Source organism: Haplochromis burtoni, unplaced genomic scaffold (assembly GCF_018398535.1).
Source record: "Haplochromis burtoni strain Fernald_Lab_line unplaced genomic scaffold, NCSU_Asbu1 Contig_128, whole genome shotgun sequence".
NCBI classification, from domain to species: domain Eukaryota; kingdom Metazoa; phylum Chordata; class Actinopteri; order Cichliformes; family Cichlidae; genus Haplochromis; species Haplochromis burtoni.
Genome location: NW_024582489.1, coordinates 550,580 through 566,320, shown reverse-complemented (window position 1 = coordinate 566,320; position 15,741 = coordinate 550,580). Strand labels below are relative to the sequence as shown.

The 15,741-nt window shown below is 41.3% G+C and overlaps 1 protein-coding gene across 1 annotated transcript; it reads left to right on the top strand.

The window, feature by feature from the left end:
- The first annotated feature begins 77 nt into the window (after positions 1-77).
- On the top strand, positions 78-15,684 carry kpna4 (karyopherin alpha 4 (importin alpha 3)). The gene is made up of 17 exons (XM_005930017.3): positions 78-301; positions 1,970-2,014; positions 2,200-2,289; positions 4,297-4,326; positions 4,519-4,571; positions 5,893-5,988; positions 6,205-6,290; positions 6,918-7,004; positions 7,087-7,256; positions 8,384-8,428; positions 8,567-8,698; positions 11,162-11,290; positions 11,873-11,977; positions 12,069-12,140; positions 12,333-12,495; positions 12,580-12,674; positions 13,289-15,684. Exons 1-17 carry the CDS (start codon positions 233-235, stop codon positions 13,382-13,384), a joined length of 1,563 nt encoding a protein of 520 aa, XP_005930079.1. The 5' UTR covers positions 78-232; the 3' UTR covers positions 13,385-15,684.
- The last annotated feature ends 57 nt before the right edge of the window (positions 15,685-15,741 follow it).

Below are 15,741 nucleotides of genomic sequence, written 5' to 3'. Positions count from 1 at the left end.
TTAAGTAACTTGTAGTGAGCCCTCCACCAATGAGCGTGTCGGGGAATTCCCCACCCTTCCGCTACGCCAGATCGAGGCTGCCCTCCACCACCGGCATTCCCAGTATGCACCGCGGACTGAGCTGCGAAAAATAGTCCGCTAACGAAAGGCTGAGAAAAGGGAACCAGAAAAGGGGTAGCTCACAGCTAAATCCACGAGTTCATCTGTATTTAACGTAACCAGAAGCGATAACATGGCTGACAACGAGAAACTGGACAACCAGCGGCTGAAGAATTTCAAGAATAAAGGCCGTGATTTGGAGGTAAAAGTTGTGCCGATTGGTGTCGAGGATCTCTCTTTTCCACAGCGTCCGCCGCTCTGTTTGCCTCCAGCTTCGCCGCTCCGCTTCCCTGTGACGTCGTTTCTAATTTCTACCGATGGGAACTTTGTACCCAGAGCCCCGGGTCTTTACATAAAGCTTATTTTAAATATTTGGCCGGGGCCGGACGACTCCCTGTCGGGTCTCACTGGTTTCGTTAACCCATGGGCCGCTTTGGCTATAAAACGCGTCAGAAACGCTAGCCAGAGTTCATCTGCTAGCCCGCTGCTAGCCAGGCCCACGGGGTACATGCTAGTTCAACTGAAGACTATCACCCCTAGGACATAGGTTTAGCTCGGCGTGTTAGTCACCGTCTCGTCGAAAAGTTCATACACATGGCTTTCGAGCTGTTCTTTAGAACTATATAATTTATTGCTAAGACAACATGGCGGCATTTTATCGTTATTTTGATACTGCAGTTAGCTAGCCTATGCTAGCTTGGTGATTGGGGTTTGATGGTGGTACTGCTGGCTGCAGTTCCACCCATCCCCCGTCTTTATAATCAAAAACAATGGCGGAAACCAGTTAGCGTCTTTACTGGCCGGTCGCCTGAGTGTTTTAATCAAAGCTTGGAGTTGATTTTCTGTTTGTTTGCATTCTTGTATTTCGTTAATGCTAACGTTACACGTTCCGTGAAAACAGCGCGCATAGCTAAGATAACATGATTACACGAGCCGCAGATCAAAGCTACACGTTAGCTAACGTCGGATCGATAAGTTACCAGTGGAGTTAGAGTCGGGTCAGAGTGTCAGTAATGTTACCCGGCTGATATTGTTTTCAGGCGGGCTTAGTTAAGATGTATAATCAGGATATACTCATACATCCTGTTTGACAAGTCTGTGGCGCGGTAGGCCTCCGGACACGAGCTTCTCGCTTCACAACCTGCTGAAAACTTCAGTTACAAAAGCACCGTGCAGGTTTGTTATTGAAGAACACACGATTTCGCGAGCAGCAACCACAACTTATTTTCGTCAGTTATTTACTGTCTGCAATATGTCTCTTCCGCGTAGGACGGCTACTGTCGTTAGATTCAACAATCCTACATTAAAATGTCTCTTTATGAAGATTTTATTTTAAATAAAACCCGTCCAGCTCTTAGCCATTACTTTACTATGAAGAAATATTTAAACTGCTCTCCCAAGTCTTGGCCATCAGAGGACAGAAAATAAACATTATAACCAATGTACTATTCAACAAAACGTTCCTCTTTTAGCTTTTCTCCATAAACAGTGAGTAAGACTACCGTGCATTTCTTACAAATTATGCAGTTCATGAATATTAATACAGTAGTGCAGATTTGATCGTAAAGCAGTACAACACAGCATCACAAATATTAATTACCTTTTGCAGAACTGCAGTGTCTTCATATGATGATAAAATGTTGGTTAAGTGTACCTCATCGTGTTTGTTCCTTAAAGGGAAGATCATTAATAAAATATTGTCTTTGTCAAAGAATAGAAGAATTATCTGTGTTGTTAGGGTCTTAAAGCTAAGTAATATTAGGTCAGTCACTCATTTGTAGTTTGTGTATGATTTGAATTGATTGAAGACAGTATAGGCTAATTAAAGCTCTCCTTCTGTATAATCTTCCCGTGCCATCTTTCCTCACAGACTATGAGAAGACAGAGGACTGAAGTAGTGGTGGAACTCAGAAAGGTAATCACATTTATATTTTTTTAAATATATTTTCCACCAATTTCAAACACTAATAACTTTAAGGTACATTATGTTATGGTCTGCTCTTTTATCTGCAAATCTGTGTGACGTAGTATGTATGCTAAATTTCTAATTTATTTATGATGAAATTCTGTATGAGCTTATATGAAGTATTATTTCTACAGAACAAAAGAGATGAGCATCTTCTGAAGAGGAGAAATGTTCCCCATGAGGACATCTGTGAGGACTCTGATGTTGACGGAGATTTCAGATCGGTATGTTTGTTTGTTTTTTGTTTTGTTTTTTTTTAGTTTCCCACTCAAGTCTCCTGTCATTGGGAAGTCAGGTAAACATCTTTTTAGTTTTTGTGCGGTTTTTTTTTTTTGTTTGTTTGTTTTTTAAAAGGTGGGGTGTTGTCCAAGCAGTGGGAATGACAGTCTGGGAGGAAGGTTGTCATGACTGTTTGTTCAAGGGGTTTTTGCACGTGCAGGTCATCACAGTGATGAAACACTCCAGAGGTTTAGAACCTGCTGACATCTTGTTCATGTGATGCTGCCTCATTGGCTCCTCTGTGCTTTACGTCAGCTCGGTGTGGCATTAGTGTGAAAAAACATGCAGTTTGTCTAGCTGTCTGCTTGTTGATGGGTTCTTCCCGAAGGAAGATACTCACTCGGTAGAATGTGTTCAACATACCTTATTTTCAGATATTTAGTTTGCTTTTTACTAAACAGTAATGCCACATTTTTATTTTATTTTTATTATGTTAACTGTGCAGTGAACACCTATTCTGTTTCCTAAAATGTATTCTAGGTAAGAAAAGGCAACATAAATAATATATGCAGTACTGTTTCAGCTGCCCCCAAATCATTTTTCCCCAAGTGTCTCAGACCTGACATTATATGCTTTTTAATCTTCAGGTTAGGGGTTGGGGTCAATTTAAACAATGTGTAAATGCATGCACAGTCAAGTTAATCAGTGAAGTAAAATATCATGGTATTGGAGCCTATTAAATGACCTACATCCTTTTACTCTGTAACTGACCCATTTCAAGTGGTACAGTGTTTTTGTTGGGTGATACACTAGCTGTTTGTATTTAGCTATAATGTTTTTAAGTTCAAAATACTCATCACTTTCTGGAGTGATGACAAGGAGGCAGAGAGGGCCTATCTGGACATTTCATGGTTGATTTAAAGAAATGTCATCAGCCCACTTCAGTCTCTATGGCTGTGTTTTAATAATGTTACTTCCACACAACAAAGGAGCTCTGAGACAAAGGTGACCAACAAAGCCACCTTCCTTAAATGTAAAGGGTCAGCTGATAACAAGAATATTGCTCTCGCTTAAATTTTTGCTGCTCTCATCAGTGGGCCTTGGGTCTTTTCTAAAATGGCCACTCAGCAGTTCAAAATTGCAATCACTCTGACTACCTCATAGTGTTGAGAAAGCTAACTCAGAGTGAGCTGCTTAGCAGTAGATCAACAGTGACATGCTGCTCTGACTCACTGCAAAACATTACACTGGCCTTTGTGAAAGTCTGCTTTAACTACTCATCACACCAGTGATAGTGGTTTTAAGGTTTATTTAATTGTTTCCTTAAGGATGCTTTTTGTTAGCTTCTGCAGAATAAGTAGTTTGGACCCTACGACTGAATCCTCTTTCCCTCAGCTGTTCCTTTCATTATTCTTGTCTCAAGTATTTTTAATATCTCTAGGTTGGAGTTGCCTCTTTAATCATCTGCCCAGACATCGAATGTAAATACAACATCATAAATCTGCTTCACTCAGAGATGCTAGGATTTTTTTTCTGGTTTCCACTCGTGCTGCATAAATTAATCAGAGGTATCTTCCAATAAGTTCAGCCACTCAGGGCCTACGTTTGACTCTGAACTTCATGTAGGGGGCACTGGGTAAGGGTGCCAATTGGCATTTTGTCATGGTGAATGACAGCCTGCACGTCCAGCTTGCTGACTGTTACACCGTAACACCAGACTGGTTCAAGCGAGACTCCTGACGGCATTTCTCAATCCCCCAGCCTCCTCTCGCTGTGTCAGCTGGTGCTTTACTCTTTCCTGTCTAACAGTTTTCACATATAAAAACAAGAAGCTAACAGATGTCTGCTCGCTGTCCTTCTGATAACTCACTACATGCCTTTAATAGTGCTGTTTGTTTTTTAAAAAATGGGGTTAAAAAGGTTTTTTTTCTGTTACACAACCTGTATGTTTTTGTACTTTTGGGTTTACGTGTTTAACAGAGTCCTAATCTTTCTGAAATCTTCTTCTTCAGCAAAACACCTCTCTTGAAGCAATAGTACAAGTAAGTGCTATATTTCCTTTCCTGTTATTTGAATGATTAATTACAAATAACAAATGTCCTTTAAAGTCTGCTTAATGTCTTATAATATGCTCCCTCTAACTAAAAATATTTTGGAAAACACACATTGTTGCTATAAAATAAATATGTTGATTGTTGTATTGTGCGTGATTCATTTGTATTTTCTTTTTTTAGAATGCTACCAGTGATAACCAGGGCGTCCAGCTGAGCGCTGTTCAGGCCGCCAGGTAAAAACACACACACTTGGCCTGCCTCAGGACGGACCCTGATAACTATTCTTTCTTTTACATCATGTTGCAAATAGAAACCACTGCACATCAACATCTAGGGGGAAAAATGCTGTCCCCTACTACTGTTTGTGGAGTTTTCACAATAAGTGAACTTCACCGACTGACAGAGCTGTGATGTACGGCGCCGTACATCATAGCTCTGTCTTGGCGGTCTTTCTGGTTGAAATTGCTGGTTCTTTGCAAAATACAACTTCAGTGTTTTGTTTTCTGGGGCGAAGTGTTTGTTGTTTTTTGGTGATCGTGGCTCAAGAGTTGGGAGTTCGCCTTGTAATCGGAAGGTTGCCGGTTCGAGCCCCGGCTTGGACAGTCTCGGTCGTTGTGTCCTTGGGCAAGACACTTCACCCGTTGGTCAGAGGGCCCGGTGGCGCCAGTGTCCGGCAGCCTCGCCTCTGTCAGTGCGCCCCAGAGTGGCTGTGGCTACAATGTAGCTTGCCATCACCAGTGTGTGAATGTGTGGATGACTGGTTGTGTAAAGTGCTTTGGGGTCCTTAGGGACTAGAAAAGCGCTATATAAATACAGGCCATTTACCATTTTTAGTTTTTTTTTTTTGTTTGTTTTTTCCTTCCAGCTTTGCTTGACAGATGCGATTCAAGAATAAGCCAGCTCTGTCTAATTAATGGACATTGTAAATGGCTCTGCAGCCCAGTCATGCAGCATAAGGTAGCTGAAACAAATTCACGTGCTGGGAATCTTTTTATTTTTTGTTTGCTCGATGTTAGACGTGCCGGGAAATGCATCGATTTTGTTTTCAGTTTTGTTTTTGACTTTCAACTAATATGAAAACAAGATAAGATATCGAGATAAAATTGTTACCGTGCCACATTCTGTTTCACAATACCGCTTTTCGGTTTCGCTACAAATCTACAGCACCACGTGCTGTTACAGACGTCAGAGCTGTGAAGCGTTTAATTCAGCTTGCATTAACAGTGTTCTTAAAAATTAAAGAAATTAAAACGGCACCTTCCCCCCCCCCTTTTCTCTTTAAAACAACAACAACAACAACCCAGATGCATGATAAGACTACACGTGTTAGCTTTCAAAATAACGTTGATTATTTTAGGTGATAATCAGGGTGACGTCTCCTTGGAGTCACTGATATTGTGATTGACTTGCATTCTCAAGATACTTGAAATTCTTGAGCTGTTTCTCTCTGTGCTCAGTCGCTTCAGCTTGGTGTTTGTGTGTGGGTTTTTTTTTTTGTGTGTGTGGTTGTGTGAGAGAGAGTAATTGTCTTTTGTTTTCTCTTTGTTTTTGTAGAAAATTGTTGTCCAGTGACCGTAATCCTCCCATAGATGACCTGATTAAGTCTGGGATCCTTCCTATCCTGGTGCATTGCCTGGACAGAGATGACAAGTAAGCCAGCTGTAGCTCTTGTTTGCCTGCATGTAGCGTTGAGTTTGTGTTTTAGCGCACCCTACATCCAAACAACGTCACAGATATGCAAATACAGTTTAGTTTTCACTTTCCAGGAATGGTGGAACATAATCGGCTCATTAGTACTCTTACTGTTAAACACACTGACACAATCATGCTCACTCCTATAATTGCCTCTTCTGCACCTTTCCACAGCCCCTCTCTCCAGTTTGAGGCAGCCTGGGCTCTAACCAACATAGCCTCTGGGACCTCAGAGCAGACTCAAGCTGTGGTCCAGTCTAGTAAGTTTCACTTCTTTCTTAGCTTTATCTTGCTTTACTCTGTAATGTGTCTTTCTTAATCTAAATTTAGCCTGGGAGATAATAAGGTGGTAAAATTAACTTTTGAGAAATCAAGATTTTTATTGCAGTTAAAGACTTTTGACGAGGTGAAGACTTGTGCAAATTTCTGTAATATAAAATACTAGTATAAGTACTAGCGACCTCAGTAATTTGGAAAACACAGATTGTAATGGGTAATTCCGCATTTGTAAAGATTTACTTTGTGATATTGGTTTAATTCTACTTGTAAAAGTGGAATTGTGCTGTTTTCCTTAGGCCTGAGATCGGTTGGAGGTAGCCCCTGACTGGTTTCATGGCCTGTGTGACCCGGGCCTTATCAAAGCCGCCTCCTTAACCACGTTCTTTGTTTCTTGGTGTCATGACCTGTTTGTGGTTGATCACATTAAACGGCAGTGCCTATCATTACAGTACATACAGTCCCAATCATTGATGCATTATGCAGTCTTAACAGCAACATTTAGTCATCTTAATCAGGTTTAAAAGTGCTTTCTTAGTTAAGATCTTACAAATTTCTTTGTTTAGTCAGTGATTTGTTTATTTTTTTATAATCTGTTTTCCTTTGTTTAGATGCTGTGCCGCTCTTCTTGAGGCTGCTTCACTCTCCTCACCAGAATGTGTGTGAACAGGCCGTCTGGGCTCTGGGAAACATCATAGGTGAGCTGCAATGAACAGAATGAACGGGACTGCGTTAGAAATTAATCCTCATTCAGTCCTAAAATCTGTGTGTTCTTTCCAGGTGATGGCCCTCAGTGCAGAGATTATGTGATCAGCTTGGGTGTGGTGAAGCCCTTGCTCTCCTTCATCAGTCCCTCCATCCCCATAACCTTCCTCCGCAATGTCACTTGGGTCATGGTCAACCTTTGCCGTCACAAGGATCCTCCACCACCCATGGAGACAATCCAGGAGGTATGTGGAGAGAGTGCATGTGCTTAGGGGTGTAGGAATGCACTGTCATCATTTGGTTTTGCGTTTTTATTCCCTCATTTATACCAAGAGCAAAAAACATTTGAGGGTCTTTGAATTTTAACATTGAAACGGTGCAAAATAAACTTGAACCATCGACCGCTTCATTTATGGATGTCTTAACTTATTTGTGTTTCTATTTGCTGGCTGTACCTTTATGTAGAAAAGCAACCTCACCTATGTCCTTGATGTTACCACAGTTAATGCTTTGCTTGTGGGTTTAAAAACACCTTCAATAGTTTGAAGTCTTGTTGAAGAAAAACATGATGACCATTTAGTAAGTTATGGGTCATAAACTGGAGACAAAAAGGGGGCGATAAATAGCAGGCAGCTCGAGACTTCAATAACATACAGGTGATGTCACAGTGGTTATGTCCATCCTTTATATACAGTTTGCAGTATGTGCAGTTACAAGTCCTGAAAAATGGGTTGAAAATATTAAGGTGTAAGGGAAGCCAGCATTTATATAGACCAGGTTGGGGGAACTCCAGGCCTCAAGGGCCAGTGTCCTGCAGGTTTTAGATATCACCCTGGGTCAACACACCTGAACCAAATGATTAGTTCATTACCAGGCCTCTGGGGAACCTCAAGACATGTTTAGGGGGTAATTTAGCCATTACAATCAGCTGTGTTGGATCAAGGACACATCTAAAACTTGCAGCCCTGGAGTTCCCCACCCCTGATATAGACATTTGAAATGTGGTTGAAACTGTCTGATCCATCTAAATGTATCAGGGAGTATCAAGTTGGACGTTGGGACAGTATGTCAGCAACTGGATTGTGGCAGATAAACTGATTTAAGTCCGCATCTGTCAGACTTCATGTCCTGTTCAAGTGTTAGATGCAAGGCACACAGTGCAGAATTCAGTGAACCTGTGGTTAGGTGAGGCCAGTCAAAGGACAGCAGCTTTGTTTTAATTATGTGTTTTAATCAGGTGATTCAGAGAAGAGTTGTCAGAAATTATAGTGGTTAATTACGTCAACACTGCAGCTATGATCAAACTTGAATCATGCCAGGAACTTTACTTTCTCATTTTATCCACCTCGTAACAGTTTATTTTCTTTCTCAGATACTGCCAGCTCTCTGCGTTCTGATCCACCACACTGACGTCAGTGTAAGTACCCAGAACCGTCCTACGTAACCACGATGCACACTGGCTTCCCAGTTCCAGCTAAATTATCCCTGTCGAATCAAGTTTAAACAGAAAGCAAAATGTATTCATTTGAATCTTTTCTTTCTTTGCTACCTCCAGATCTTGGTAGACACAGTGTGGGCTCTGTCCTACCTGACAGATGCTGGGAACGAGCAGATCCAAATGGTTATTGACTCCGGCATTGTCCCACATCTGGTACCTCTGCTCAGTCACCAGGAGGTTAAAGTTCAGGTATGGGAAAAGGGCATGGGGGCGTTTTTATGTCTAATTAAACCTAAATTGGGTATTGTTTTTAAAAACCCCATTGATGCAGAAGAATTAACCAACATCATGTGAAGATTAGCGCTGCATTCAACCAAAAAATATCTTGGTTGACTGAAATTTTACCCACTCTTCAAGTTATTAAACAGTTGCACAGAGAAGTAAACTTTCACATCACGTTTACATTAAATAAATCCGACTCAGTTGTCTGTGTTCCCTCTAAAGCTCCTTTCGAGTGCTCCCTTATTCACTCAAGTTTTACATCAGATGCTTTTCCTGACACAACCACTCTAAGTGTTGTTATAACTTATGAACAAAGATTAAAAAACAAGATTTGTGATACATTAAATCACTCTTACCAAGTTATCTAAAATGATGACAGATTGGGATCCAACCAGTACTCATCCATCTGAAAATAGACCTGCATTAACTGGTAATCCTAGAAGAACAGACTTTGGACTTCATGTCCAGAACAAACTGTTAGACTATTGTTGTTGTGATTTCTCGTTTACATGAGAGAGGAGGCTTTCAGTCCTGCTTGGTCTGTGTGTCGCTGAGACATTGAAACAGTGATGCTGACCAAACGCACTAAAAGATGTCACTTCTGAGCATTAAATAAGAAGTTAGCAGAAACTAACCCACATAGGTTAGCATGCTGCATTAAAGCTATGTGCTTTGTTGCTTGTCAACAACCCAAAACATCTTTGACATGTTATCAGTTACTCTGAAACAGCATAAACAGCCTCCAGCTTTTTATTAGAGATGGCACGATGCCACTGTTTTGTCCGATACCGATATCATAAATTTGGATATCTGCCGATACCGATATGAATCTGATATAGTGTTGGTTTTTTTTAATCAATAAAACTGTTTTTTTTGTTTGTTTTTTTTATATCTTGCTGCTTTTTGTATAAGTTCATACTCAAGTAAAAAAACAAACACTAAAGCTATTCTGTTATACCTGTATGTAAAAAATAAAAAAACACTGCACCCAAAATATTTCATAGTTCAGCAATACTGATCAATCTAATAAACTTAAACCTACTCCATCCTCCCTATTCTGGTATTTTAAAGAGTACTTAGGTTGCTTAATATTTCTGCTAACTAATAGCAAGAAAAAAGAAAAATAGGGAACCACCCCCCACTCTCCACCTCATGATGCTTAATCGACGTAATCAACCTTAATTTGATGCAGTGTGGGAAAAAAATGCACAGAAATCAATTATTTTTCAAGAATAATTAAATAGATTCAACATCTTTCTTCAACAGAACTGCAGACTGCACAGATGGTATCTTCCCAAAGGAAAAAGTACTATAGCTTACTAGGGTATATTAGACTTAATAGTTACTATATACAGTAATGGACTTCTATACATTTTACATCAGATTAAAACTTTGGGTGTAAGATTCGGATAATTATTTATTAAAAGCTAGACATTTTAAATGAGAATAAGAAAGAAAAGTATGTCTTTGTGCCCCCTTTTCCCTGTTAATGCCCTATCGGCCCCCCTGGCTAAACTTTGCTAGATCCGCCCCTGCACAGTTACCAGCCGTCAGCTACGTAGAAAAAGATCCTGGTGTAGAAAGTAATATTAAATAAATTCTAACAACAGCTTATCAAGCTTAAACGTGCTGCTGTTGTTCAGCCGCTGGTTTCCTCTTTCTGGTGCAAAGTGGGCCAAAAACAAACAAGAGAGACGGACTCGCGACAGAAAAGCCGATCAGCTGATCATTAACAGTTTCATGATTGAAGTAGCAGCAGAGAGAGGAGAGAGGCAGTCGCTCCATATATCGTTGTTAAGCTTAACGCGGGAATGCTTTACAAACATTCAGAGATGAACTTACACACTTGCTTTACTTCTCTCTGGGATAACTTCCTTGGAGATGAAATGCCGGATTGCTAGCGAGGCTACAAATACACACAGCCGCTCTATCACGTGAGCACACTGCTCCGACGTGCTACGGTTATGAGCCGAGTTACGCCATGTCGCAAGTTTTGTGAGGTGCTTTTTTGATATTTAATGGATCGGATTACATTTTTTATTTCCCTCCGATATCCGATCCAGTAATTTACGTCAGTATCGGACCGATACGTAATATTGGATCGGTCCATCTCTACTTTTTATAGACCACCAATGGCAGCTTGGGTTGCGTGGGATTATATTGACCAACCAAGCAATATGGACGATCCAGCCGGAGTACCGAAAATGTAAAAATCATAAAATACTACTTCTGTTATCTCAACACTGGAAACATTAATAATTGTACTAAGTGAAGCAAAAATGTGGTGATAATTCTTCTTTTTAACTGCTCTTACTGTTTAACTCCAGTGAGATTTGTCTTAGTTTCTTTGTGCTACAAGCATATTGAGTATTACGAAAGAAGTCTTCTTTGTATGTGTCATCATCAAACACGCTTCCTCTCCACATGCAGACCGCTGCCCTGAGGGCTGTTGGGAACATTGTGACCGGCACAGACGAACAGACCCAGGTGGTGCTCAACTGTGACGCCCTCAGCCATTTCCCTGCGCTCCTCACCCACCCAAAGGAGAAAATCAACAAGGTAACGTTATCCGACTGTTTGTAAGAAACACACAAACTTTGTCAGTCATCTGGAAGTGATGAAAACAGAGACGTTGTGCAAGTGAGTGCTGCGTGAAAGGAAATAGATGGGGCAGATAGCTGAGAGCAGGAATTTAAAAGGTGCAGAACCACAAAGACGAAGAACCGAAGAGGACGCCAACAACTTTATACCTTCAATTAGTAGCATAGATTAGGGGTTTGATAAGGGGTAGTAGTGTGTGTGTGTGTGTGTGTGTGTACGTGTGTGATACATGGGTTGGTGGAGAAAGGGTGCTGAAGACCAAGCGTCTCTGCTGATATCGGAGTGCATCTGAGACCAGTTACGTAAAAAAAGAGGCCTCCTTTTTGTGACTGGTCGATGATTAGAGCCTCAAAGTCACCCTCTCCCCGCCCACTGCACTGTGTCTCAGCCGGGGGTCAAAACTCTGTTTCGACCCCTGGGTTCTGATCCAGCTCTCACTTGCTTTGTGATCAAACATACACTGAATCTCTGTGACACAGCACATCATCCTCATGAGAGAAAATCATCACTAACTCTTGTGTTTATGCTTTTGTCCTGTAGGAGGCAGTGTGGTTCCTGTCCAACATCACAGCAGGTAACCAGCAACAGGTGCAGGCCGTCATTGACGCCAAGCTGGTTCCCATGATCATTCACCTGCTCGATAAGGTTTGTATCCATCTTAAATCGATCCTGTTTAATTACTTTCAGAGAGCTTCTGGGTGATGGATGGGTTGCTTACATTGAATGTATGTTTTAGGGTGACTTTGGCACTCAGAAAGAAGCAGCCTGGGCCATCAGTAACCTGACAATAAGCGGGAGAAAAGATCAGGTAAGCCTCTCCCAAACACATGAAAAGTGTACAAGAAATGGGAAGTCAGTGGTATTGAAGTTCTGTAAACATAGAACTGAAATGACTTCATAATATTTGCTGCTTTAAGCTTAATCGTTTTCATTGATGTGTAAAATGCTCTTCCTTTTTTAACGCGGTGAGTTATTGATAGTGCATCTGTGTCGTCTTCAGGTGGCACACCTGATTGAGAAGCAGGTGATCCCTCCGTTCTGCAACCTGCTCACAGTGAAGGACGCTCAGGTTGTGCAGGTTGTTCTCGATGGCCTCAGCAATATCCTAAAAATGGCTGACGATGAGGCAGAAACTATTGCTAACCTCATTGAGGAATGCGGAGGTCAGTGTCACCTTTACCATCACAATTGTTGGTCTTAACTTGTTAACATCAGGTGTTAATGTGTAATTGTTTTTTGTTTCACAGGTCTGGAAAAGGTGGAGCAACTGCAGAATCATGAAAATGAAGATATCTACAAATTGGCATACGAAATTATTGATCAGTTCTTCTCATCTGATGATGTAAGTTACTTAGGATATCTGCAGTTTTTATTATTATTATTATTATTATTATTTAGGCTTTCAAGTGATTTTAAAAAAGTCTTCACACTGATCAAATGAAGATGAACAGGTTAGCTCTGAGTTGTCACAAATGGGGCTCCAGTTTCGCCCTTTTCACTGTACTTTGAGCCACAAATCATAGTGTAAGTCTGAAAATGGATCCTGCCCAGTGTGGCTGTCCAAACTGCTAATTTGATTCGGGTCAGCGGTCTGAATCACTGTCAGCTTTAGGTCGTTACCATGGTGCTGTCATACCACAAAGCAAGGTGGTTAATCCAAGGAGAAGTGCCAAAGTGATTGTTTGTATTGACAGTTCTTCTATTTAGGATGTAGATAAACTTTAATATCCCCGAGGAGCAAGTTGGCAAGACAGCCCACTTCCAGAAACCCAGAATCACATACCAGAATTCACAAAGTTAACTTCAATAAGTAGAGCTACGTAGACCCACTTTCTTTAGAAAGCTGCTGATGATCCCTGGCTCAGGAACAGCGGCTGGCTATCGTCTTGACCCTAACGCCTCGTCTGCTGACTGTCCGCGCAGTGTTAATGCTCCTTTTACTCGTCTGTCTTTCAGATCGATGAAGACACCAACCTGGTCCCGGAGGCCATCCAGGGCGGAACTTACGGCTTCAACTCAGCCAACGTGCCAGCCGAGGGATTCCAGTTCTAGACGGCATCTGGGGTATTCTGGAGTTTTGTTCACGATGCAGCACTCTGTTCAACATATAAAAAATTAGGAGAGAAAGGGCGAGAGAGAGCGAGTGTGAGAAATTTGATCCATTGTGCTTGGCTCGTGGGATCCATGGCTGCATCTTATCTGAAAGAAAAATATGTGGATTTCATTTGGCATTCCAGGGGAACCAGCCCAAATGAAGTTTGAGATGGCGAGTGGGTGCGAGTGAGAATGAGTGGCTACATGTTGCAAAAAAAAGCAAAACATCTACATCGAATGTGTTGAGAGACATGCCGACATAACTTCTGTGTTATTGGAGCTGTCGTCCTCGGAAAACTACTTCAAATGACAAGAAAAACGAAAATAAGAAAAACTCCATGTCTGCCCAGGGAGAACCAAGGACATTAAAAAAAAAAAAGAAAATCAAGTGATCTTGAAATATTACAATACAGCAAAATGCAGAAATGATTATAACTATGATTATGAACTGAGATGAACAACGAACCATCACAATTCTGCGGTCCTCCGACTAGAGAGGGCGCCAGCCTCAATGTGCCCCTCCCCCAATCGGCCACGCTATCAGACATGTGTGTGAATGGACCCATTGTGTACGAATGTCTGGACTCAGCGCTGAGGAGCCAGGTTCATCTCCTCCAACGAGACGCCCCCCCACGCGGGGCGCAGTCCTCTCCCCCTGGTGGGCGGGGCCAGGAGTCCGGCTGCGCGTGTTCGCATGTTGCGAGAGAGTGGACGGATGAGTCGTGTGTGCTTGGCTGCGTGCGTGAACTGGGAGTGTGCGAGACTGGGTGAGAACGCATGCAGAGATGAGGAAAAATGAAAAAACAACCAACAACAACAAAAAAAGATACAAAAACATCTGAAGAGAAAAGAAAATTGCAACAATGAGGTTCGCAAAGGTTTCAGGAAGAAATTCTGCCTTTGAGAGGCTGATCTGCGAAATCCCTGAAAGAAGGAACTGTGGATATGAGAAAACCATCGTCGTCACCAGGATTTTGTTTTTGATTTATTAAGTTAGTATTAATTGACACTGGACAATGTTATTGGCAGGTGTGGAGCAGCAGTGCATTGTATTAAGATGCATTTGGTGGCTTTTGGGCTTTTTTTTTTTTTTTTGCCTCCAGTGTATTTTCTTTTTCTTTCTTTTCCTTTTTTTATGACTTTGTTTTCCAGCTTTTAGTTTCATATCGCTTCTGTAAAGGTGATTGATGACCATCGTACTCCATCCTCACACCACATCCCTAACCTACACACCAGATATGGGCTTGATGCTGTGAAATTGTTGACACCTTCACTTTATAATCAACCAAATGACCTGTTCCTCCTTGTAACTCCTTTATTTTCCCCCACCCCTTTTCCCTTCAATTAACAGCAAAATCACTGCTTTGCAGTACTGTTGCCATAGCTTTGATTGTCACCAAGGGAGAAGAGGACAATGGCCATTTCACGTAGGATTGTGAATCATAACCTTTGCATGTACTAAACTATAGCACAGTTATTTTTTAGGGTATTTTAGTTTCCTTAGGCTGTGGATACAGTGTAATTTTCATTTTAAGTAAAACTGTGCTTAAATGTTACATGTTTCTCCTTCCCCTTTTCCCTCACTAGTGTCTGATTTGCTAAATAATCTATATGGTTTTTGCACATGTACTGCAAAGTGAGGCCTGACGTCTTTCTGAAGGTGTGCTGGCGGGTTTTTATAGGTTTTGACCTGCCAGCAAAATCTCAATATGCATCACTCACTCAACCACAATCTGTTGTCTTTCAAGAGTAATCCAAGGATGCTTTTTAGTGAGAAATTGAGTTTATTTCAGGTGGTTTAACCTCCCTCATTTTTTTTTTTTCTCAAGGTCAGAGGGTGTCCCACACATCAGACTGGAGTATGTGGGTTTTCCTGAATAATATATAAACCCATGAACAAGTTTGCTGTAACTTTAGTACCTGAGTCCTTTAGCCCCATTACTCCCCTTTCCTCTTTCTGCCAGCTAGGTGTACAAGCTTACCCCTTTCATTTTTTTTTTGTGTTAACTTCAAACACTGTAGTAATGATTACACATTGTGCTCATAAATAAGCCTTCTGTTTGAACATAGGGGTATTTTTTTTGCAGCATTCCTTGTTAGCAAACGTGGTTTCAAATTTAAAATTACGACTGGGAAAGAAAAAATAAATAAATAAATGAATGAGGTGGCTTCCCCCCCAAAAGCAAACTCATTTTTCGGGGGAGATAGGATACAGGATAGGTTGTCTTCGAGAAAATAAATAGTGAAACCCAAATCGAGAGACTGCGTGTGTGTGTGTGATCTGTTGTGTGTCCCTGATAATGTCTTCGCTTCTC

Excerpts from the sequence above, each read along its gene's own strand:
- kpna4 (XM_005930017.3), top strand. The coding sequence starts at position 233 with ATGGCTGACAACGAGAAACTGGACAACCAGCGGCTGAAGAATTTCAAG. Across the intron at positions 7,005-7,086 it reads GGCTCTGGGAAACATCATAG|GTGATGGCCCTCAGTGCAGA; the intron begins GTGAGCTGCAAT and ends TGTTCTTTCCAG. Across the intron at positions 11,978-12,068 it reads TCATTCACCTGCTCGATAAG|GGTGACTTTGGCACTCAGAA; the intron begins GTTTGTATCCAT and ends TGTATGTTTTAG.